The 26697-nt window shown below is 40.7% G+C and overlaps 1 protein-coding gene across 2 annotated transcripts; it reads right to left on the bottom strand.

Moving 5' to 3' along the window:
- Positions 1–502: 502 nt before the first annotated feature.
- On the bottom strand, positions 503–25435 carry syvn1.L (synoviolin 1 L homeolog). 2 transcript variants are annotated; one of them, XM_018256619.2, is made up of 16 exons: positions 25281–25435; positions 21493–21647; positions 20416–20508; positions 18504–18656; positions 18212–18260; positions 17610–17713; positions 16394–16520; positions 15089–15188; positions 14828–14893; positions 14281–14397; positions 6030–6196; positions 5757–5888; positions 4475–4594; positions 4193–4379; positions 2673–2824; positions 503–1370 (listed from the first exon to the last, which is right to left on the bottom strand). In XM_018256619.2, exons 2-16 carry the CDS (start codon positions 21619–21621, stop codon positions 1243–1245), a joined length of 1824 nt encoding a protein of 607 aa, XP_018112108.1. In that variant the 5' UTR covers positions 21622–21647; positions 25281–25435; the 3' UTR covers positions 503–1242.
- Positions 25436–26697: the final 1262 nt, after the last annotated feature.

The raw sequence follows: 26697 nt of genomic DNA, 5'->3' as shown, positions 1-26697 counted from the left end.
GAGCGCTTTGTTTTCTGAAGTCGCCGGTTTCCTTGTGAGGCAACTTCAGAAAACAAAGCGATCCGAGTGTAATCCCGTCATCGATTTGGATTCTAGCAGGTGGGAAGGCTTTTCTGGGAGATTAGACACCCGAAGATGAAGCAATTTGTCACTGGGCGACTAATCTCCCGAAACAGCAGTATGTGTCTCTGCCCTATAAAGATATTGCATAAAACTGCTCATATGTAAATAAACCATTTTCATAAGAATATACTTTTTTAGTAGTATGTGCCATTGTATAATCCTAAATAGAAAATTTCCATTTTAAAAAAATAAGGGCTGCCCCCTGGGATCATAGAATTCACAGTTGCTTAAATATTCATTTTGGGGGTAAAGTTTTCCTTTCAACAGAAAACCAAAGCAAAGATCTGATTGGCTGCTATGAGCAACATCACTGGAATTCACACATATTCAGTTGCCCATTCTAAGGGCACCGGTGAGGACTAGAAAAGGTCAGATCATGGTGACTTAAACGGTTTTAATAGTAATAAAAGAACATGAACCTACGTATAACATTACACAGCTTGGCAAATGCAGTTGAACAATGTTACATTTTTCAGGGGACTGTAACAAAAACAGCATACAATCCGTGAAACTGTAATTCACAGGAACATAAAGCTGAGGTTTGACTGTGGTGGAACCAAGAAAAAAAAATGCTGCGAAATTCACGAGAATGTTAATTGCAAAATGAAGTCTGGCTGCATATGATCTTTTATGGGTTGTTGTTTTTTTTTTGTTTTTGTTTTTTTTAACACCTGTTTTGTATAAAATTTTTGTTAGCCTAAAATTATGTTTTCCTTGCATGATAACATGGAAAATGAACGTAGATAAAGAATACCATATTATATTTGAAAATGTCCCTTAAAAAACTTTTGCATGTTACCAAAATGTTAAATCAGAGATAAGGGAAAAATGTTCTTAAAATAAGACACAAAAAAAAAAAAAAAAAAGCTTATTCTTTAATTTTACTGAAATGAGTCCCCCACGGGATATTGAGGCCAGTAGTCCTTTTAGTGAGCATCTGCCATTAGACCCCTTCTGTATTCTTAAAAAATATATATATTTAAAGAAGTTCATCTCAAAGTTTGCCAAGCTGGCTGCCGAGTCCGCATGAAGCAAAGTATTATTTTCAGAAAGCATAAATTCCCTGGTCATTCAGTGTCAGAGACAAGACTTTGGAAATGTTGAAGATTGTCTAGTCTTTCATTGAGAATCTGTTGTTCCAGTTTCCAGTTTCTGAAGTCTGCGCCTTCTTAGTTCTACATTGTCTGGTTCTTCTGTTGTGGTCTCCCCTCCCTCTGCTCCACTGAGAGTCTCCACACTTACTGGAGCTGGAGGAGCTGAAATGTAGATTTATACAACATGTTGCATTACACACACTGTTGGTTTATTTAAAGGAGAACTAACGCTTAACTAAAAAAGTAGGCTAGAAATGTACATTATGTTTTGAGCTTCTGTACCAGCCCAAGGCAACCACATCCCTTTAGCAGTAAAGATGCCCCAGTAGCTCCCCATCTCTTTTCTGCTGATTCACTGCACATGCTCTGTGCTGCTGTCACTTACTGAGCTTAGGGACCCACTCACAATATACAGTACACATAGAATATAAATGTCATAATATAATGCTGATTAGTAATTAATACAGATAATGACAACATGGCAGCAGAGAAACCAGTGCAATTAGCATCAAAATATAATAATTGGCCCTGAAGCATCAGCTCATATTACAGACAAACCTCATTTTCTGCTTGATAATTTGCGACAACCCCTAAGCTTAGCTTCTCAACATTCGCTCAGAGCCCACTGAGCATGTGAGTGTCGCAGACACTTTCCAAGATGGTGAACCCCAATGACAAGTTTGAAGTCCCGGATCATTGCTGCTATTGACAAGCTGAAACTTTAGGCTGGTGCAATAAGTTCAGTATATAAAAGATGGCATTTTTAGCCACATTCATTTTTATGGTTTTGTTCTCCTTTAACACGTGAAAAATCTTTAAATCCTTTAATTAACTACAGGTTGGCCCTACTGCCATCCATTTCAAATCTGGAATTACAAAACAGTTTATGGGCCATGAATGAGTCACCCAGGAAGGTTTGAAAATGAGTCTGTGACCACAAAATTCATACAGAGAAAGAAAAGAGGTCCTCTGCACTAACCCATTATCTATCTATTTATCGATAGGATTAATATATACAGGACATTAAGACATTTTGTTCATTAAGTTACTAAAAAATGTCCTTAACTTTAACCAAAACAGGAATTGTTTGTCCATACATTGCAATTAGTGATGGGTGAATCGGCAAAATGGAGAAATGCATTGAAGTCTATGAGCGACAATGTTTTTGTTTTTTTTAACACGCAATAAATTCTATGGCATCATTTTCGTGGCAAAACTTGGTGAAAAATGTTGCTCATCACTAATTGCAATATATTCAAGGTGGCCAACTAAGTTATCCCTGGTCTGGCCCGTCCTAAATTCACTTTCATCAGATTCATTAAGCTTTCTATTGATTCATTATACATTTTATAGAGGGACTAAATTTTACCTGCAACTTGCTTGCTTTCACGGTTAAAAAGCAAGATTGTGTTATTGTAATAAAAAGAATCAAGAAAACTTTACTGTCACTTTTACCTGACTGTTGTGATGATTCTGTGTTGGTCACAGTGGAGGTGGTGTCCACGGGGATAACTGGCTCTGAAATATTAGAGGTAGTAGGCGCTGTAGAAGCTGATGCAGCTGAAGATGTAGATGTAGATGTAGAGGAAATAGGTGGTTGAGGGGGACTGTGAAAAAAAAAAAAACACACAGGTGGGGTAAAACCAGATTGTAATAACTGACCTTATCATTCATTGGGTTGTAAGTTCTCTTAGACAGTGCCCGGTTTAACTTTTGTATCTGTTATTGGTTGCATTTTTTTGCATGTAATCTGTATGTTCAAGGTATACACCCAATTATTGTACACTTCTGCGGAATATGATGGTGCTTTAAAAAAACAATTTTAAATTAGGGATGCACCGAATCCACTATTTTGAATTCGGCCAAATCCCTGAATCCTTGCTGAAAGATTCGGCCGAATACTGAACCAAATCCGAATCCTAATTTGCATATAGGGGCAGAAAAGAAAAAAAGTGGGGAAAAAAATCTTCTTTTGTGACAAAAAGTCACGTGATTTCCCTAATCGCCCCTAATTTACATATGTAAATTAAGATTTGGTTTGGGCAGGCACAAGGATTCGGCGGAATTCGAATCCTGCACAAAAAGGCCGAATCCCGAACAGAATTCGGTGCATCCCAAATTTTAATACTAATGGGAAGCCTAGCATATCAGCTTTGCAAATATTTTTTATTATTTATTATTGAATACACTGAACAACCAGATAACGTACAAAACATGTAACCGATAAAGGATACAATAAAGCCCAGCACAAAAGAGTTTGCTGTTCTTGATTCCTCCAATGATGGTATATTATTATTATTCATATATGGATAACAAATGTCATGGACAAGAGGCATCCCATTCTTTGTATGGGCATAAATATCGGTAAATTTAAAGGTGTTTTTATTCTGTGTCTGACCTCTAGCAAACACACCAGTTTTTTTTTTTTAAATAAGAGACACACAGTTTACACATTAACACCCAAAACCTTGATATATACTTGTAGCTCAGCATATATGCCTTGTAACATATTCACAATACATTAACAGTACAGATATGGAAAACAACCACCACATAAATTACAGAAATTAAATGTTAAAGGGGTTGTTCACCTTTGAGTTAACTTCCAGTATGATATAGACAGTGATATTCTATTACAGGTTGAATTCTCCTTTAAGAGACACAGGGAGAATTAGGTCCCTCCCCTGTTGAGCTTACACTATATAATATTTGAAGCTGTGAAATCCATGGAAGGAATCTTGTTTTATTCTGGTGGTTGGAATCAAACATTCATTTGGTTTAATTTTTTTGCAGCTTGTATAGGCGAGATATTGGTTTAAATTCAGGTAACATATTGAGGAAATAATATCTGGGACAGCTGGTGCTTGCTTTTCTCTGTTTTAGATCTACTCTAGAGGGAAATAACTGGACCGACTTTTATTAGTAGCTCTTATGCTGGAATAGCAAATTATGTACATACAGTATGTAATTCTTACCCTATGCTGGCCAGCACTGTTAGATACTGGTTAATTTGTAGCATTGCTGCATCAAGCAGAGTATGGATATTCTGAAGACACTGCAATCGGGCTTCCAGGTTTTGTCTCTCATGTCCTTCCATTGCTCTCAGCTCCTCATCTGTCAGACCAGTGAAACCAGCAGGGGGCATAGGCATAGGCGGTAGACCTGTATGACAGATAAATCATAGTCAAAATGATCTAGACTGGAACAAGATGTACCCTGTCCATGGAGTTCTAGGTGAAGGTGATTTCACAACTCACCAAATGGAGGCAGTATTGGCATTCCTAAAAAAGGAGGTGGGAAAGGAAACCCTGGCAGAGCTGCACCAGGCTGTGACTCTGATCCAACATTAGATGTTTCTCCAGGTCTTGGTGAAGAACCTGCCAGTAAATTATATATGTTATTTAAGTAAAACCCTACTTTAAAGTAGAAGGGAAGGTTAAAACTAAGTAAGCTTTATCAGAAAGGTATGGAAAAGCATTCTAAAGAATAAAAATGGCGTTCTTGCTTGCACGATTGTGGCTAATCTACTGGCAATAAACTGCCTTCTCCTTCAACACCTATTTTAATAAGACACAGATACTAATGCTAATGTAGATGTATTATCATGCTAATTGACATAGAATTCTTGTTTTCAATGTTTAACAGTTTCCAGTGTATGCCTACATACAGTAAGGGGCCTGTTTATCATGCTGTGTAAAACATCACCGGCGATGTTTCCCATAGCAACCAATCAGCAATTAGATTTCAACAGTCACTTACATGTTAGAAAACAAAAGCAAAGATCTGATTGGTTGCTATAGGCAACATCACTGGTGATGTTTGTCTCAGATGGTTTACACAGCATGATAAATAGGCAAGCAAAAGCAATGCACATGTGGTAAATGCCACTTGCCCAGCTGTTTTTATAAAAATATGATAGCCGGTGATTTCTAACATGCCTACATATATTAAAAATTCCAAAACCAAGTCCCAAAGTCTGCAGACTATGAGATCATAATATTATAATTACAACTGCGCACACTAAGGGGCAGATTTATTAAGGGTGAAAATTCGAATTTGAATTTTGTTTTGGTCAAAACTCTCAAATTCGAATTGTGAATTATCCAAACTTGATTCAAGTTTCAATTTGAATTAGAAATTTATCATACTTTGGCCCTTTAAGAACTCGAATTCAACTATTCGCCACCTTAAACCTGCCGAATTGCTGTATAAGTCAATGAGAGTGGTCCAAGGATGAATTTGGGGATGTTTACAGCCTTCCTGATCGAGTTTTTTTAGTTTGATTAAAGTTTTTCTAATTCATATCAAATGCGATTCAAGTTTTTGGTCGATGTGATTTTAATAATAAATTTAGATGGTCCAATTTCGAATTTATGGGAGTTTTAAAAAAAACTCATTTGAATTCGAAATTCGACCCTTGATAAATGTTCCTCCCCGTAAGTGCTACTCCTAAAGTCTTTGTATTGCAGGGAGGTCTGTAGGTTTAGGAGAGGTACAAATATCAGTAGTGAAGGAAACAAAGGGGTGAAATTGTATTACCAGAGGATGATCCAGGGTTGGCTTCATCGGGAGGATTACCACCAGGCGCACCAGGAACAGGTGGGAATGGACCCATAGGAGGCCACAGAGGAAACATACCAGGAGGGAAAGGGGGTAGTATACCAGGAGGAACTGAAAAAATATAATCATTTGTTATGAAAAGTAAATGCAATTATCAGTGTTCAGATATTGGCAATGAAAAGAGTATATTTCAAGCTACCTTAAGAAATATATAAAACAACAAAGTAAAGCTAGGGCTTCAAGCTGACTTACAGTTAGGCTGAGGAGGGATAACAGGAGTTGGTTGTTGTTGAGCCTGATTCTGATGTTGATTCTGCTGCTCTGTGGGGGTTTGAGGCTGAGTTGGAAGAGAAGCTCTCAGCACATCCATACGGCAAGTAGGACACGTCTGTTGTCTCTGGAACCAAGAGCGCAAGCAGCTGAAAAGAGCAGAGGCAGAGTTACACAATCACTCAATGGCACAAGTTAAAACTGATTATGTGACGACAGCATCCCTTTAACTCTCAGTGTGTTAGGCTGTAATGTGCATGCAGCATCACATGTTGACAAACAAAATATGATCCTTTATAGAGACGTGTGACCAGGAAAAATAAATCTACAGTACTATGAAGTTGGTACTGTACTTATGTGTCAGCACCACAGATTCTAAGATTGACACCACAGAAAGGAATAAAGAAATTATGCCTGCAGAATAAATAGAGTTTAGCTTCAATAAATATAGCCCTGTCTAGCTTTATCATGGGCATTTTAACATGCTGTAAAGACTGGAACCAGTGTCCCACAAAACAAAGCAGGGTTACATACAGGGTCCGGACTGGGCCGGCGGGATACCGGGAAAAAACCCAGTGGGCACAGCCCCCCTCCCCCGATCTGCTGGGACCCCCAAAAAACAAATAGTGGATCTTGCGCATGCGCTGGCTTTTGCGAAAATGCATGCCGCCGTTCGCGCATGCGCACAGGGCCTCCAGAGTTTTGGAACCCAGTGGGCCCACCCCATTGCTCAGTTCGACCCTGCCGATATGAGAAATGGTCTGTGGTCTCTTTGAATCCTAACATTGCACCCTCTGGTGATTTTAGTTTGCCCATCTTTTAAAGTGGACCTGTCACCCAGACATGAAAAGCTTTATAATAAAAGTCCTTTTCAAATTAAACATGAAATCCAAATTCTTTATTTTATTATGCCTTACACATAGAGGCGGGCAGGCAATTACTTTCACTTTCCATTCAGCACTTCCTACATGTCACTGCTCTCCCCACATCCCCCAGTTCCCTTCACCGTTTAATTGTGTAACCAGGGCATGGGGATGGACATCGGTTCCCCCATTCTGGTGCACAAAACAGGATTTTTGTACTCACCGTTAAATCTGTTTCTCTGTAGTCGAAAGGGGGACACAGGGACCGATGGGGTTAAGCTCCATCCTCCAGGAGGCAGGACACTTGAAGTAATTAAAGTGGGCGTGCCAGGTTAGGCTTAACCCCACACACTGTACTCAGACTTCAGTTTGTTCCAAAGCTGCTACTAGAATTACTAAACTTATAACAGGCAGAACTAGTAAACCAAGGAACCTATTCAGAAAAAACCAAATATGGTCTGTAGCTCGTCACTGGGCGGGAAGCCCTGTGTCCCCCTTTCGACTACAGAGAAACAGATTTAACGGTGAGTACAAAAATCCTGTTTTCTCTGTCGTCTTTAGGGGGACACAGGGACCGATGGGGACTTACCAAAGCAGTCCCAAACAGCAGGGTGGGTGCGAGCATAGACCGAAACTGCAGAATTACTTAATAACTGCTTGCAACACCTTACGCCCGAGAGAAGCCTCGGCCGAGGAAAAGGTGTCAACTTTGTAAAACTTGGTAAATGTGTTAACGGATGACCAGGTAGCCGCCTTGCAGATCTGCTCCAAGGAAGCAGAGTTACGCCAAGCCCAAGTGGCACCTACCGATCTAGTGGAATGAGCCCGGATACCTTCAGGCGGTGCTCTTCCCTTTGCAGTATATGCTTGCTTGATAGTTTCTCTAATCCAACGAGCAAGAGAAGTCTTAGAAGCCGCCTGTCCTCTTCGAGGTCCAGAGGGAATCACAAACAATGACCTTGAAGTTCTGAAGGCTTTTGACCGTTCAACGTACCAGCGAAGAGCTCTGACTATGTCAAGGCTGTGGATCCTGCGTTCCTTGTCGTTCTTAGGTTCCGGACAGAGGGAGGGAACGATAATCTCCTGATTCAGATGGAACTCCGAAACAACCTTCGGCAGGAAATGTGGAAGTGTGCGTAGAACAGCCTTGTCTTTGTGAAAGACGAGATATGGAGAGTCGCAAGACAGAGCGCTAAGTTCAGATACTCGTCTAGTAGAGGATATTGCCATCAGAAAGACCACTTTCCACGTCATCCATGCATCGGAAATTGAACCCAGGGGTTCAAAGGGAGGATCAAGTAAGGCTTCCAGCACCAGATTGAGATCCCATCCAGCTGTAGGCGGTCGGAATGGGGGTGCCACGTGAGCGACTCCCTGTAGAAAGGTGCGAATCGTCTCCTCAGTAGCTAGGCGCTTTTGAAATAGGATAGAAAGGGCAGAAACTTGCACCTTGAGGGAGCTGAGTTTAAGTCCTAATTGGAGGCCCCGCTGAAGAAAGGACAAGATTCGAGGGATACAGGGCTCCATGAACGTAAATTCTGACTCATTGCACCACTCGAGGTAGGAGTGCCAAACTCTATGGTACGACTTGGAAGACGATGGTTTTCGAGCTTTGAGCATAGTAGCAATAACCTCTTCTGTCAATCCCTGATTTCGCCAGATGGATGCTTCAACAGCCAGCCCGTCAAAGCAAACAGACCGGGATTGTGATGAGCTATGGGCCCTTGCTGCAGAAGGTCTGGCCTGCCGTCCAGCCGGACCGGTGGAGCCACGGACAGTTCTTGAAGATCGGAGAACCAGGTTCTTCGCGGCCAGAAGGGAGCTACTACGATTACTGTGGCTCTGGACTGCTTGAGCTTCTTGAGCACCCGAGGGAGCATTGGAAGTGGAGGGAAGACATAAGCCAGCTTGAACTGCCAGTGTTGTGTCATGGCATCTATCCCTGCCGCTAGAGGGTCTCGGTATCGTGCAAAGAAGGTTGAGACTTTTCGATTTCGCCTCGACGCCATGAGATCTATGCTTTGTCTTCCCCAGATTGACACTAGTTGATCGAAAGCCTCCGGGTGAAGCTCCCACTCCCCGGGATCGAGTTGATTTCGACTGAGGAAGTCCGCCTTTGTATTGGCCACGCTTGGTATGTGAATGGCTGATAGTCTGACAGAGTTCTGCTCTGCCCACTGCAGAATCTCTCTGGCTTCTGTCAGAGCTTTTTGGCTCCGAGTCCCTCCCTGTCTGTTGATGTAGGCCACCGTGGTGACGTTGTCGCTTTGGATGCGGACTGACTGTAGCCGTAGGAGGTGACTCCACTGACTGAGTGCCAACTTCACAGCCCTGAGTTCCAGAATGTTGATAGGAAGTCTGGACTCCGTGGGAGACCAGCGGCCCTGCGCAGAGTGGTTCTCCCAAGTTGCTCCCCAGCCCTGAAGGCTGGCATCCGTGGCCATCACCCTCCAATCTGGCGTCGCCCAAGATTGTCCTACTGCTAGGTTCTCGGGGGACAGCCACCACGGTAGAGCTTCTTTCGTCGCCGGAGATAACCGGACAGGTTGGTTCAACGATCCCCCCTTCCAGGTGGCAAGAATGCTGGACTGAAGAGGACGAAGATGTATCTGTGCGAAGGGGACAGCCTCGATGGCTGATACCATCGATCCGAGGACTTGCATTGCTCTGTGTACTGTGGATACCGGGCTGTCTATCAGAGACTGTACCTGACCCCTGATTCTGTTCTGTTTGACCAGAGGTAGACTCACGGTCTGCGTGAGGGTGTTGAATTCCAGCCCGAGAAAGGTCATGTGATGACTCGGAGTCATATTGGATTTGGACCAATTGATGGTACAGCCGAAGCTCTGGAGAAGTGAAATCGCCCTTTGGAGATCCACCCTGGCCTTCTCTACTGACCGGGCTTTGATAAGTAGGTCGTCGAGATAAGGTGTCACCGAAATCCCTTGCAGTCTCAGGGTGGCTGCCGACACTGCCATTAGTTTGGTGAAGACCCGCGGGGCCGAGGACAGGCCAAACGGTAGTGCCACAAATTGGTAATGTCTGTTTTGAAATGCAAAGCGGAGGTAGCGATGATGAGGAGGCCAAATGGGAACATGGAGGTAAGCATCCCTTATGTCCAGGGACATCATTAGTTGACCCTGTTCCATGCCCCGAATTACTGATCTCAAAGTCTCCATCTTGAAGCACACAGAACGGATGTACTTGTTCAGTCGCTTGAGGTCGAGAACAGGTCTGACCGTGCCGTCCTTCTTTGGGACTGTAAAAAGGTTGGAGTAGAACCCGGAGAATCTCTCCGGCTGAGGTACTGGTGTGATAACCCCCGATCTCTCCATCTTGTCTATGCACTCCAGAAAAGGTCTTTGTTTTAAGGGATTGGAGGGTACCCTGGACATAATGAATCTCCTGGGAGGTTGTGCCGCCAGGTCGAGATGGTAGCCCCCAGAGACGATCTCCTTGACCCAGGCATCTGAAGAGTGACGGATCCATTCCTCCCGGAATCGTAGTAATTTTCCGCCGATCTGTTCCAACGATTCCGGAGGGATTGCCCCGTCATGCCGACGTGGGCTTATCAGCTGATGGTTTGTTGTGAGGTCAATTACTCTTCCACGGGGGGCGGTTCTTGTCGCTGGTTTTGGAGCGAAAGTGGGATCTTTGTGGCGGACTACCCCGCCATGCGAACCGGCCACGAAAAAATTTTCCCCGTCTGTTGGCTGATGATGCTCTACTTCTGGCTTGTGGAAGGAAGGTGCTTTTACCACCTGTCGCTTGTGAGATAATCTTCTCGAGTTCCTCGCCAAATAATCGTTGGCCCTTGTACGGAAGAGAAGTTAAGGACTTCTTGGAACTAATGTCCGCTGACCAATTCTTCAGCCAAAGCGTTCTGCGTGCTGCTATTGACAGAGCCGAAGTACGTGAAGTAAGCTGTGAGGCATCCAAGGAAGTATCACAAAGATAGCTGGATGCTTCCGCAATTGCTTGTGCAGAGGACAGAAGATCAGTTCGGGGAACACCACCCTGAATGTCCTTGACGAGTGACTCGGACCAAGCCTGAATGGCTCTTGAGACCCATGCTAAAGCCAAACAGGGCCGCAGTGTAGATCCTGCTGAGGAATATATTGCCCTTAAAAAACCTTCTAGTCTTTTGTCAGATGGATCCTTGAATGCCGCTGCGTCAGTGACTGGCAGCGTGGTAGATTTAGAAAGTCTTGACACTGGTGCGTCGACCACCGGGGGGTTAGACCACTTATCAATAAGCTCTTTAGAGAAGGGATAGGACTTTGTGAATTTCTTAGTAGCTTGAAACTTCCTTTCAGGAGCGTCCCACTCCTCTTGAATGATCCCTAGTAACTGATCATGTTCAGGAAAACAGACTGTAGATTTATGCTGTCTTTTGAAAAGAGATTTTGTCTCCCCTGTTTTAGACTTCGGTGAAATGTTAAGTACATCGAGTACCCCTTTAATAATGCCCTCAACATCATGAAGGCTATCCTTTTCCCTTGCCTCATCTTGTTCTTCTTGCTCATCATCAGAAGAAGCAATAGATGCCGGTATTTCTCCCTCTGACTGGGAAGAACCCTGTTCAATAGAGGAATCCTCAGAAAAATTGTGAGTAACAGAATCCGCTTTTTCGTCATCAGGACGTTTGCGTTTACCACCGGATTTGTGGTGAAATTTAGCCAGCGCCTTTCCTAAATTATCAGCAATGGCTGGCAATCCCTGAAGAGAAGCCAGTGACTGTGACAACTGTACTGCCCATAATGGAGGGAGTGGGTCTGTTGCTGGCCCATGAGAGAATTCCTGAGAAGTGCCTTGCACTGTATCTTCAGTTTGTGTTTCTGGTGGAGCCCCAGAGACCATAGCTGCCCCCTGCCCCATGGTGCAAGTTCTGCAAAGCGACTCACCCTGTGCCCCCTGAAATTTTTGTTGACACTTAGCACACACAAAAAAATTCACCTGTGCTGTGGGGGCTCGTCCCCCCGCCCTGCTGAATAGCCCCCCTGGCCTACCTTCTGCCATCCTATGTAGAGGGTGTGGGGTAGCCAACCTGTGCCGTCACCAGACAAGAGCTGTGCTGTGTAGCGCTGCTGAGCCGCGGGAAAAGACCCAAAATGGCCGCTGGAACGCACATGCGTTCCACTCGGCGCACGCGTGTAACAGCCCGCCGAGGAAAACCCAAAATGGCCGCTGGAACGCACATGCGTTCCACTCGGCGCGTGCTGTAACACAGCCCGCCGAAGAAGCAGACAGCCGCCATTTGAGCAGCGCTGGAACGCTAGACGTTCCCTCGCTGGGTTCCTCCTATCTTCCTCCACCCACACTACTAAGGGAGAGTAAGGTATGGCTAGTCTGTGAGGCGACGGGCGGGCGGGCGGGGGGTCACCGGAGACAAGGTCATGCAGAATCAGCAGACATAGTGAACATACATTATATAACATATATGTAGTCACTTACCCCCCCCCTCACACCGGCCAGTCCCTCTGCGCTAGAATTAGAACAGGCATACGTCTGGGTGGTCTGTATAGCCCACAGGCTAGAGTTATGACCCCGGTGGATGTCCTCGCGTAGGGGGGCTAACCATATAAGGTCAGGTAATCCTGCCTTAGGTGTCACCCCTGGTGTCAGTCACAGACTGACCGTAGATTTCTCTCAGAGGTAGAGATGTCCATCCTCCAGGTAGCAGGACACTTAAAAAACTGAAGTCTGAGTACAGTGTGTGGGGTTAAGCCTAACCTGGCACGCCCACTTTAATTACTTCAAGTGTCCTGCCTCCTGGAGGATGGAGCTTAACCCCATCGGTCCCTGTGTCCCCCTAAAGACGACAGAGAAACATGATTCTGAGATGATGCAAGGCTTGCCTTAATAACAATGTCCACAAAATGGCTCCTGCCTACTTGCTATAATTAGGAATTCCCAGACTGAAGGAAACAAGATGCAAATAATTTATACAGTGTAATTAAGGTTCATTTTGCTTGACTAATGTGATAAAATAGGATTTGGAATCATTTTTTTTTGGGCGACGAGTCCCCTTTATGGAAAATCTTTCCCCTCCAATGCTTTGTTTTCCTCTTCTTTTTCATTTATCTTTATTTCTGGTTTAAATGAGAAGGAAAGTTTTTAAATGATAAAAGCTCCAATCGTATTATGACATTGGTGTCCCCCAAACCATTATAGTATATCATATTTTTGTGCTTCCTTAATTGAGGTAGACATCTTCAAAGTATTTTGTGTTCTGTAGGTTGCGGTAGCCATTTTCAAACCACTGCCGTTACTTCCCCTTCCCCATGGGGGGATGGGTGCGGCAGGGGTCCAAGAATGGGCTTTACAGTATGGGAGAAGGTTGTCGGGGGCCCTGAGAAAGCAGCCCCGATGGGCCCCCCAGTCTGACCCTGGTTATACATATTTAGTACAGCTTGGAACTGCTGAATAAAACCAAAAGCCTTAGCTGGAGTAAACACATTCAATGATACACTATATAGATATATTTAAGGGGTGGTTCACCTCTAACTTACAGTGATACGGTCATGGGAAAACATGTTTTTTGGGGGTTTTTTCAAAATGCATCAGTTAATAGTGCTGATCCAGCAGCCTTCCGCACTGAAATCAGTTTTACAAAAGCGCAAACAGATTTTATATTTAATTTTGAAATGAGACATGGGGCTAGACATATTGTCAGTTTCCAGGAGCCCCAGTCATGTGACTTGTGCTCTGATAAACTTCAGTCACTCTTTACTGCTGTACTGCAAGTTTGAGTGATATCACTCAATGAAACCATAAAAATGACAGAATCCCTTTAAATTTTAGTATATTATAGAATGGCTAATTCTAAGCAACTTTACAATTGGGCTTAATTTTTTTTTATAGTTTTTGAGTTATTTGCCTTCTTCTGACTCCACAAGCTTTTAAGTGGGGAGTCACTGACCCAATCAAAAACGAATGCTCTGTAAGGCTACAAATGTATTGTTATTGCTACTTTTTATTAATCATCTTTCTATTCAGGCCTCTCCTATTCATAGTCCAGTCTCTTAGTCAAAGCAATGCATGGTTGCTAGGGTAATTTGGACCCAAGCAACCAGATTGTTGCAATTTCAAAATGCTGAATAAAAAGCTAAATATAATTTAAAAAAAAAATGAAAACCAGTTGAAAATAGTCTCAGAATATCACTCTCTACACCATACTAAACGTTAATGTAAAGGTCACTAACCCCTTTAAATCTTAATCTTTAAATGTGCCAAAAATAGAACACAATTAAACATTGTAGAAAGAAATTAAATCCTATAGATGGCTTTACACACACCTAAATAAAAATAATAAGGCAGGTGTCATGGTTGTATATTTTTCCCTATACCCTCTTCAAAAGATAACAAACCTGGTGTGAAAAATGTGATTGCATGGTAGTCGCTTTGCTCCTGTAACCATTTCTTCTCTGCAGATGATACACACATTGTCCATCGCTTGAAGCTCCTCTGCTGTTGCATCAGGATAACTGTGGCCCAATATAAAGGAAATTGCAGTTATTAATCTTTCTGTATACAAATGTACATGTTTCAAATCCCAACAATTTAGCTGATTTAGAGAGATTTCCAATAATCATTTTCTCAGTGGATAATATAAAAATTATTTTGTTTCATTGTGCTTAGTACCAGAAAATAATAATATCAGTTGGTAAGAGCAATGTTTTGTTGTTGCTCCTATCATGTCTGGTGTTTTCCATTTCCAAGAAATATGTGGAATGGACACTTTGTGATTCAACCAGCTTTTTCATATATCAGAAAATCTGCAAGGGCATCACATGTCAAATGTTAGCTTATACTACGGCAAGAATTTAGGCTTCCTTTTTCCATAATGTCAAACTTTCTAGGTCTCTGTGTTTCCCTATATACTATCCCACATTCTTCCAGCCCGTTACTACTCACAGAGTGTTCATATTTCTTATTGCTCTTCTTGACATTATAGCATCTGTCACTGCTTTCTTAAACTGCCTGCAAAGACAAAAAGATTATCCTGTAAATTCTGGCTAATAAGAGATTTCTTAATCCAGCGTGAAACAATGGCGCATGAACAGGACAGCAATTTTAGGACAAGATCACAATAACTATTGGTTATAGTATCAGAAACCAGGCACTTAGCAAATCAACTAAATATTCGTATTTTAAGGACAAAGCAACCTCACTCACCTCATTGCCAGGTACATGGGCCGGATTGCAAAGAGAGGGAATGTGTGAACTTTAACCATGATTGTCATAAAAGCCACGTAGAGCAAGACCTTTATAAAACCTGCAGAGGAGAGAGAGAGAGAGAGAGAAAGAGAAAAAGTTGTCAATGTTTCAGTCTCCTGGTTACTGGTTTATTTCCAACTGAGTGGGGAAATTATTAGTATGTGGCGGGTACCGGCAGGTTAAGTAATGTATTTTGGTGATTGGTGGGTTCAGGGTATATATGTGGTATATAGAGACCAACATCAGATATGTGAGCTCCTCCAAAAAATATTTAGGCAGCAAGTAAAAAAAATACAAAGATTTAATAGGACATATTAGGACATGGCCTGACGTTTTTCATGCCTGTTGGGGCACTTACTCATAGGTTGCCATGAGCATAATAACATTCTTAGGTTTTTACATTGGGACTTTTTTCTTTAACGGTACCAGCAGCCCACCTGACGGATATCTGGCCAAAAAAATTGTCAGTGATCTATCACAGGTTATAAAACCCCATCTGGAAATTACTCCACCGGCATTTTCTCTTACTAGGCCCCATTATGATCCAGGGCCAAAGAGAGCATGCAGATTTGATCCAGCGTAGTGGCCAAATCAGATAAAAAGCTGCTCATTTTAGCTATTTTAGTAAGATCAGCTGCAGTTCAAACAGACTAAAAAGCTGTTAGGTAGGCAAGTAACAACAGCACAATGAAAAACAGAATTTGACTGTATGTAATTGAATTTGTATGTTTAATCTAAACACCCATCCAATTGCTATGGAATGTGATTATCACCACCATCGTCATCATTCATTATACAATTGCCATTGTCCAATTGTCATCATTGAATTGTCATAATTTCATCATCATCATTACCATCCCACCGTCATCCTCATCCAATCATCCTATCATCATCCTATCATCATTCAATCATCATCATCATCATTGGGAACAATTGGATTGCTATTTAGAAAGCTTTAGTTTCCCCTATGTTCTATAAATTGGAGGGTGTACCTTTTCCCAAATGTTGCAATACCAAGAAACACAAATGTTGTTGGTGCTTTGCTGTGGTTAACTTTTTTTTATGGTAATTTGTTTTTAAGGATTTACTTGCCTGATTGTGTAAACCTTTAGGACAACAAATGAGAAACCTTACAGTTTGTACAAGGTGTTGCACCATACATGGCTCAGAAACAGAGGATGATGCAAATGAAATAAATCTCCCCAGAGTTCACTGTTTTCATGAAGTCATGTTCAATTACGGTGTGACAAGAAGGATAATTACCCGTGAAAAGTTCAGTGTATAACATGTAGACAGCTTTGTTATCCCATGGATTTTCACTTTGGAGATCCACTGAGTGAAGGATGTATTTTATAAACACAGTGAGGATCACAGTCATAAGTATGGCATACTGAGAAAAATAAAATGTGAAATATTATAAAAGCAATAAAATACCGACATAAACAGAAGAAAGACAACTCAAAAAGGACAAACAACAGCTACTGGCAATAAAACATTACAATTTAAAACAGGAGCAAGAGCTACAAAAACATAAGAAAAATTACGAAAGATACTTGAACTGCATCTCTATGGTGTCCATTTATACAGCAAAATATTAGGTCCTTTGAGTGTTGTTAACTTGGTGAGCTTTGGGTACAAGGCAGAACTGGCACCCGAGCATTTGAAGAACATAGATGTTCCAGTTATAGAATTTAAGCTACAATTATATATGCCTTCAAACAATGTTACCCAAGTGTGTTACTAAACATTAATACAAAAGTGACTGTTTGAGGCACATTTATCAAAGGTCGAATTTCTGATTCATGTGAATTTTTAATAAATTCGAATATACTCAGAGTTTTTAATCAGAAAAAAACTCGAATATCAGGAAGGCTAGTAACATCTTCAAATTGGTCACTGGATAACTCCCAGTTACTTATACATGAACTCGGCAGGTTTTCGGTGGCGAATAGTCTAATTTGAATTTTTAAAGGGCACGGTTTGATAAATCTTGAAGTTTTAAAGTTTATTCACAATTAAAATTTGAGCGTTTTGACCGTAAAAAAAATTAGAAAATTCAAATTTTCAATTCGACCCTTAATAAATCTGCCCCTTAATGTTTTTACACTTTGCTCCCTGCTCAGCAAATAGCAGAATTGCAAATTCAGAGTGCAAGGACCTTCGTTCACTCCACGAATAGAGCTCGGTCTGCATTTGGCAGTGCTGTATTCACGAGAGGGAAATAGGGGCAACATGTATGTGTCCCTTCATTCCCAACTTATTCACGTGCTCTGCATCTCACACCGGATTCTTTCATCGTGTGAGAGATGCACTGCACATTCAAAACCTTGGGGGGAAAAAAAGTGTTCTCTAAATGAGCATTAAGCACCGTGCTTTTCTGCCCTTTCGGTGTTCTAACACTTTTTTATTATAGTGTGTTTTATACTTTATTTTTAAGTGCAAAATCACATAAAACTACTCACAAAAGACAAGTTCTTACCTCAAACCCAAAGACTAGCTGCACAGATGCCCCTCTGATAACAAGGCTGTGATAGGCATGTGACACAAAGAAAGCATCCAGTACACCCAAGAGTAACATTAGAGCTAAAGAAATGCAGAATAACAGATTAACAATGTTTAATACAAACCATTACGAGAATAACCACTTGAGATTCTATATTTACCAGAATACTCAACTGATGCATATATGGCTATTAAGTTCATTTTATTCATAGGAGAACGATAGAGAGATAGAGAGGGGAAGTAAAGAAGTAAAAAATATAGGGCAAATAATCAGAGCAGATGGCACTACAGGCATGACAGATTGATCGGGTTTTGGTAAATTTTTTAGCAAATGCAGCTGTATGCAAAACACATAACGGCTAGGAAAGAGAGGAAGTGATACTACAGCCTTCATGCTGTATCTTCTGGAGGCTTTGCACAGAAGCAAACCACCCATGGAGATTACTTTACAAAAGAATTTAATGATATTTATACTGTATGTAGGAAGTAGTACACGACGATCAAACAGGTTCTTACTGGAACGCCAAGCTGTACATGTATTAATAGAGCAAATATTTTGAAGGTGTAAGCATCACATACCAAGTATACGGAAGTGGAAAAGCCAGGAAATATTTGGACTGCGTTCCATCTGAAAAATAATTTAGCATTAATTCTGTGTTGACAGTATATTACACATGAATATAACCGCTTATTGTTTGCTAGGGATTATCAGGCTCGAACAAAACAACATTCATGTTTACTCTATACATCTTTGTGTTTAAAACAAAGATAAGACAACAATGCTCTTCTGACATGTTACAGAGAGGATTAAAATAATAAAAAGCAATTGCTCAATCAAATAAAATTCTATAGAATTCAAAAAGTTCCTTACGAAATCAACACGATCCTCAGCCAGCCAGTGAAAACACTTTAGGAACAGCAAAAGGGTAAAGAGAGCCACAAAGCGTGGGCTGAAATCATCACGGAACACAGTGAATGCCAGGCATGTTTCAGTCACAGCGTACCAGGAACGTTCCAGAAGATGCTAAGGGGAAAGATGTCACAGGAATAATAATGCAATACAAATACATTGGGAGGACATAACATTACATGTCAGGCAGGCAAGAAAAAAAAAAAAAGCAATATGTATTAACAATATAACAAAATAGAAACCGTGAACCCTAATCTGCCATAATACTGCTATAACGTACTGTTATCTAAGGTACATATGACCCTTCCAACGTTAACGTACAGATTTATTAAAGGTCGAATTCAAATTCTCACATTTATTTTATGGTCAAAACTCTCAAATTTGAATTGTGATTAATCCAAACTCGATTCAAATTTTAACTTTAATTTCGAGATTTATCAAACCTTGCCCCTTTAAAAAATCAAATTCAACTATTCGCCACCTAAAACCTGCTGAGTTCATGTATAAGTCAATGGGAGAAGGTCCAGTAATCAATTTGAAGAGGTTACTAGCCTTCCTGACATTCGAGTTTTTTTTCGGAGAACAAACTCGATTCGAGTTAAGTCGAATTTGATTCAAGTTTTCAGGTCGTTAATATTTGTTTGAGTTGTAGATATTCAATTTTTTTTTTATTACATAACCCCCTCAATCAAATTTCGAGTATATTCAGATTTATTAGAGTTAAAAAAAAATTCACGTGAATTCGACCTTTGATAAATGTGCCTCTAGAAAAATCAAAATATACTCAGACAGGGCCAGACAGGGCAGAAATTAGCCTACCAAAATCCTCAGGCTGAAGCCTTGTATTGACTCTGGCACAAACAGACTCGGCAGATTTCTGAAGAAACGCAAGATATTGCATTTTGAGCCAGAAAACCGGGCAAGTCTGTTTGCACCAGAGCATACACAAGGCTTCTGCAGATTTTGGCAGGCTAATTTCTGCCCCGTCTAGCCCTTAGTCTTACAGATACAATTTTAATGATAGAAATCATGTCGGTGTTTCAAACAAAGACTCCCCAGCCCAATCATGCCATTTCTCTTTCTGACACTAGATCTGCATAGGTCTAACAGAGTATCCAGTACGCCTGGAACTGCAGGGTGTTAGAATATCAAAAAAGGAAGTTAAAGCTGGGTTGGGGCAATTTCATAAATAAATACCGCCATGATCCTAAATAGGAACATATCTCTATCATTTCCATTTGTTAAAACATCTTTATTACATACCGTAAACACTGCTGTAAAACAAAAATAAATGTATGGTTACCTTATGAATATCTAGGAGACTGATGCCCAGTAAGTCGTTCATGTATGTAGTATTTATATTAGGGATGCACCGAATCCAAATCCTGCTGAAAAAGGCCGAATCCCGAACTGAATCCTGGATTCAGTGCATCCCTAATTTATATGTATGCATGATTTATAAAAGTTACACCACATGCACTGGTAATCACAAGTGCCCACATGTCCATATATATTATGTCAGTGCTGCCCAACTTACTACATGTAGTGGACGAATAATATCTCACACAGCATGTTGGAAGGCCGAATTGTATTATAAAATGATGTCATGTAGTGAGGTCTGTGTAGCCGCTGAGCAGACTAGGGGCCTATATATCCTTTGGAGGGCCACATCTGGCTTGAGAGAACATACATTTCTTATAAAGAGCAGACACCCCTCAAACTTAAATCTGATAGTTATACAAAACAGCAGTAATCAGTTGCCTCACTCTTCCAATAAACTACAGTATAACATAAAAACAGAAAGGGCTGAATATAAAATACAAGAGTGCGCTTTAGTTCATATTATTCACCACCAATCACAGAAAGTCATTACCTCCATCTCAGCAGCTCGTAGTTGCCCAAAGAAAACTTTGCCCATAAACTTTCCCAGGAGGAAGACCAAAACAAATGCTTGAATATAAAGGACCTGAAAAGAGAAATTACAATTCAAAATAAATTTACCAAAAAAAAGCAGACCACAATCATAATTTTTCCTGACATTTTCCCTCCCTTATGAACCCTCTACATTGGCTAAAATAACTTTAAAGGGGTTGTTCACCTTCCAAATACTTTTTTCAGTTCAGTTGTTTTTAGATTATTGCCCACTTTTTTCAGTTCAGTTGTTTTTGGATTATTCCCCAGAAATAAAGACTTTTTTTCAATGACTTTCCATTATTTATTTTTTTCTTTTTCCAAAATCTAAGTTTAAAGTTGAATGTTCCTGTCTCTGGTGTTTGAGTCTGGCAGCTCAGTAATTCAGGTGCAGATTCTGAACGGTTACAATTTTGCAACATTTCTCAGCAGCATCTCTGGAATATTCGCAACTGTTTTATCAATTCTAACAACTGCCTGTAATGAAACCCAGAGATTCTGCTCAGCAGGGACCAAGATAAGAAATGTATCAACTAAATGTATCAATTTAGAACAGTTTAAAGGGTCAGCGACCCCCCTCCCAAAGCTGCTTTAGAAGGTGAAAAATGACACTTTACACTTCAATATTAGAAAAACAGTCACACATAGAAAATAAAAAGTAATTGGAAATAGTCGTTATTTGCGGTGATCTATCTGAAAACAACTAGTTGTTTGCAGGTGAACAACCCCTTTAAGGATCTTTTCATTGCTTTAAATTCACATAAAACAATACAAAAAAGAAACAAGTAAAATGAATACAGGGGTAAGGGAAGGAATGTGTCTCAATATACATACATTTTTGAGGTGATGGCACATCATTTTAGTACAGATATAACATAGTATAACGGAGGTCTCAGATATGTTCTATAATTCTATACTCTAAATATTGTCTAACATTTTCAAAGATTTCTGGAAAATCTATGTGCAAATAATGAAGTTTAAATCTTTTTTTGTTGGTTCCCTTCAGTGGTACTGCATCAACATTCCCAATCATACTTACTGCCATGCTGGGACTTGATTTGGTCAGGTACACCACGGTGGGGTAGAACTGATTTTTCAAGTAATAAGCATGGGCCACCACGGCAGCCGTGAGGGCCAGACTGGCACCGGTCATCATCGCTGTCCGCATCTTGCTACCTGTGGGATGGTGGCAACCTGCAGAGATTTATAACAAATAGAACTGCATGTATGATACAGTATAATGTAGTACTCACATCTTCAAGAGATTTCACAAACAGAAATAAACTTTAAAAAAAAAAAAAAAAAAAAACAGTCCACCTCCAGAGAATAAAATTAACCAAGAGCCGCAGAACAAGCAACAGTGCTTATGTAAAACTTACATCCGCCCAACATATTTACATAGGTAAACTGTAGGATAAGTGGCAACACCTTCATATCCTGTTGCAATGTTATACACACAGTAACAATCTGTCGAATACATTGGTTCTCACCATTAATAGTTTTTATAGGATTTTTTTTAAATAATTTGCATTTTAAAAAGGGGGTTACTGAACCTGGCAGCCAAAAACTGTTGCACTGTGAGGCTACAATTGTATTTTTATTCAAAACCTTGTGTATTTATATTCCAGTCTTTTTAACCACTGCATGGTTGCTAGGGTAAACTGGACTGAAATTCCAAACTGGAGCGCTGCTGAACAAAAAGTTAAAACAACAGTAACACCAAAAAACGAAAGTGCTTTAAAAGGAATGGCTATGTAATGTCCTGCTGCCCCGCACTGGTAAAACTGGTGTGTTTGCTATAGAAACACAAATATAGTTGATATTAACAAGCTGCTGTATAACCATGATGGCAGCCATTCAAGCATAGGATACACAGTATATAACAAATGCCTTCTATTGTTTACTACAGAGCTTATCTGTTATCTGCTGTGTATCCTGTGTCTTTTCTCCTTTTTCAGCTTTGAATGGCTGCCCCCATAGCTACACAGCAGCTTGTCCACATAAACTATATCTGAAGGTCAAAGCAAAAAAAATGGGGTTGGTGGTCTGTACAAAACAATGAAAGGTATATGTCCAATTCCTTCTAGTTGCTCTGTGCAGCAGCTCAGTTGAATAAACAGGGAACTCCAGCAGATTGACTGCAAAATAATTATTCGAGGTAGTGGCAACGCGACATGTTTTTGGTCAGAACTTGATAAAAGGTTCTGACCTAAAACATATTGTGTTGCCACTATCTGGAACACATGTTTTGCAGTCAATCTGCTGGAGTTCCTTTTCCTTTCAATCGTTGATGCTTTGTTTAGAATATCTAAACAAACACACCAGTTGTACCAGTGCAGCACAACCATACATTATATTTCCAATACTTTAAAACACTTTGGTGTTAATGTTCCTTTAAATTATTCAAAAACCAGCAAAGACTGAAGTGAATAACTGCAAATCCTCTTAGATAAACTCTGTCCACTAATAAGTAGTTACACGTCTATTTAAGAACTATCCCTTTAACATACAGTAAACTGGAAAAAATACAAGTAAGGGCCAAAACATATAGCAGCTTGTTTTTTTTTTCTGGACTAAAACAAATGTGGCATCAGAATCACTGCTCTAATACCTTCATTCTGCACCACTTGCTACATGATTGCAAGAAATACATAACATTCATGCCACTATGTTAGGGTTGCCACATTTTAGGCCAGCTTTCCTCACAATCTCACACTTGCTGAATATAATGATTGATAATGTCTGTAAAGTGCTGCAGAATATGTTGGCTCTATATAAAGAATAATAACGCTATATTGCACATATTAATATAAAGAAAACAAAGGCAGTGCAAACCCTAAATCCACACAAACTTGAGAACACGTATACACAGGAGACACTGGGAGTATGAGCTTCCTGCTCACACACAGGCTGCTTGCACCTAAAGAACTCCGAACCTGCTGGCAGCAAACTAGCTGTATTTAAAGGAACAGAAACCACAAAGAATGAAAGTTTTTTAAAAGGAAAGACAATATAATGTACTGTTTGCCTGCGCTTGCAAAACTGTTGTGTTTGCTTCAGAAAAACATTCAGCCATTCAAGCACAGGAGACATTGTAAATAACAGATAACAGTTCTGAAGAATCCCTTTGTATACTACAGAGCTTATCTGTTATCTGCCGTGTATCCTGTGCCTTTTCTGCTTTTTTCAGCTTTTAATGGCTGCCTCCATGGCTATACAGCAGCTTAATTATAAAAACTGTAGTTGTGTTTCTGAAGCAAACATGCCAGTTTTACCAGGGCAGCATAACAGGAGATTATATTTTCATTACTTTAGGACACTTCCATTTTATTGGTGTTACTGTTCCTTAAAAACTAGGTATATGAGAAGAGCTTATAATATAATGAGGAGGTTTTATATACACCATACCACCAATCACCCATAAGTCTAGGCCTAAAATTCTACAAACATAAAAAATAGGTGACTAGAAAGTGCATATTGCTTATTTTTTTCTTTTTTCTTTTATCTATTGTAATAGTGAAATATACATTAGATATAATGTTTAAATATGGACAATTCCACTGTATACAGTACTATATTTATCCTTTAGAGTGTACATTCATAGTCAGTTTGACATGCGGTTGATGTGCAGAGAAATTTTACTATTTCCAGCTCAAGGTAGAATAAGTGGTAACTGATTTCAGCTCATACTGGATATTCAGGTATTAAACACACATATATATATATATATATATATATATATATATATATATATATATATATATATATATGTGTGTGTGTGTGTGTGTAAAACTTAGTCCCTTTGTAAAATGTATAATGAAGCAATAGAATTCTTAATGAATCAGATGAAAATTGAGCATAGGACTGGTCAGATATGGGATGACTTTGACGTAGTTGGCCAGTTTAAATATATTGCAATATATGGACAAATCCCTGTTTTGTTTAAAGGGTAAGGCATTTTTCAGTAGCAGTATGCACAAAATGTCTCTGTCTTAAATATATTGATAATGGGTTGAGTGCAGAGGACCAGGGTAGAAGCTGGAGGAGAGAGGGGGGGTCTATGTAGGGTAGGGCTTTTTAAGCTTTAGGGTTTGCTTCTCCTTTAAGAGTCAGAACCAGAGAAACAAAAATGGATAAGCGTATACTGTTTTAAGTGGTGATTACGTTTACAAATTGCTTGAAGCCCAGATAATTTTATAAATGAATGCATGTTGGAAAGTCGTTCAGGGTATTTTTTATCATTGTGGGGAAAAAACTGTTTTTCAGTGGCGATCCCCTATGGTCTATGTAGGGTAGGGGAGTAGGATTTTCTTTTTTAACTTTAGGGTTTGCTTTTCCTTTAAAACAATGTAGCAGAAATCCGCACTCCCCCCAGCTCTGTTAATAAACTGGCTTCTGTGACACTGTTTCAGGGGTCAGAACCAGCTGTGCAGAGAATATCAATAACCAATCATTGCAATCATTTTACAACCAGTGAAAAACACTGAATCGCTGTATAATGGAAAACTGGCCAGCTCTTTCACTATAAAGAAGCTGACATTTATATTCCATTTTCCCTCTCACAACTCATTCCTTTTTTTTCCTATTTCATGTTTCTATATACTTCATTTTACTGCAATTCCTACACACATCAAATACAGGTTTAGACTTAATAAGGAAAATGTTCATTGAATAATTATCCACGTTATCACAGAGAATTTACTGTTTTTCCTCCTTTTCTGCGTCTCCTTACAAACTCCCTTCCTTGAACCCCTAATAAATTAACCCGAGCGAGAGAGCTTTCTCGCCCCCATTATAAAGGCAGGAGACCGACAGCTATTTACTTACCCACTTCCCTCCTGCACAGCTGTTGCTGTCACCAGCACCCTCAAAACAGGAAGTGTTCTCCTAAAAAGACAGCTCACTTCCCCCCTCCTAGTCGCTGCTAGTTCCACGTCGCTAATAGGCCTCGCGTGACGTCACGAACAGGTGACGTTCGGCCGCTGGGAACGTCTCTAACACGTGACATTCGGCGCCTTCTTTAAGTGGCTATATAAACAGAATGGGCTTGAGAACAGCAGTGTTTAACCGGGGATGGCTGCAAAATAATGCGCTATTAGTTTTGGGTTGTGCTTTGTAATGTTAGTATTTTTTCTTGGGGCTGAATTAAATTCTGAATAAACTGCAGCATTTACATCGGTAGTTGAGGAGTTGCAGGAGCCTGGGGCACTTGCTGTTGTTCAGTGCAGGTTGCTGTGGATCTATAACACACTTGCTGTTATCTGTAACGTGTGAGCCCTTTAAGGGGTGGTTCACCTTTAAGGTAACTTTTAGTATGTTACAGAATGACCTATTCATATTCCAGTCTCTTATTCAAATCAATGCATGGTTGCTAGGGTAATTTGGAGCCTAGCAACTAGATTGCTTAAAAGGCACATTGAAGAGCTGCTGCATAAAAAGCTAAATTACTCAAACACCTTCATTTATAAAAAAATGAAAAACATGGTCTCAGAATATCACACTCTACATCGTACTTGGTTATCTCAAAGGCGAACAACCCCCTTTAATATTAGGGAGTTATTGGAGCCTGCTTATATCTGGAGGAGTGCTTTTATTTTCGTGGTGTATGGATCGGATTGTCACCTTTCCCCCCGGTGGAGACCGGCGGGGGGCGGGCCCCAATGTTGAGAGAGTGGGACTGTGATGTCGAGGTCTGGGGCGTCAATTGCCAATTGCCGATCACCATCATTGGGAATCCTGCCCAGTTTTCCTTATTTGGAAAGCTGGGCAGGAAGTTTTGGCCGGCCTGTCCAGGTCAAAACCGGACAGGTGGCAACCCCATGTATGGACGTGTGTACATTTTTTTAGTGGTGGCTTTTTTTATGGAGCAGTTGTGGAGTGTGCTGAGGTTTTTGGGGAGGGCTAGATTTTTTTTCTTGGGGAGCTTTTTGTGCGCATAGAAATTCTCCTGCGCTTATTTTTTTTTTTAACCAGAATTTTGAGGGGAGATTGGGTTAGTCTTATGGGGGGCATAATGGTGATATTCGGGCCATCTTTTGCACAAAATTGTAGGGTCGTGGACGGGGAGAGCTCAACCGGGACCCGTCCGCAAGCCGAAGCATTGCCGGCGCCTGAATTTATAGACTCGCCCCGCCCCTTTTGTCATGTCTCTGCTGGGCGGGTCTTTAAATAGAGGGGGAACGAGCACGGGTTGGGAGAAGCGAGCAGAGAATTTCTCAACCCGCACAACACTATGCAATAAGTA

Source organism: Xenopus laevis, chromosome 4L, assembly GCF_017654675.1.
Source record: "Xenopus laevis strain J_2021 chromosome 4L, Xenopus_laevis_v10.1, whole genome shotgun sequence".
Lineage (NCBI taxonomy): Eukaryota > Metazoa > Chordata > Amphibia > Anura > Pipidae > Xenopus > Xenopus laevis.
Note: the sequence above shows the minus strand (reverse complement) of the source record. Positions and strands in the feature narration are given on the sequence as shown.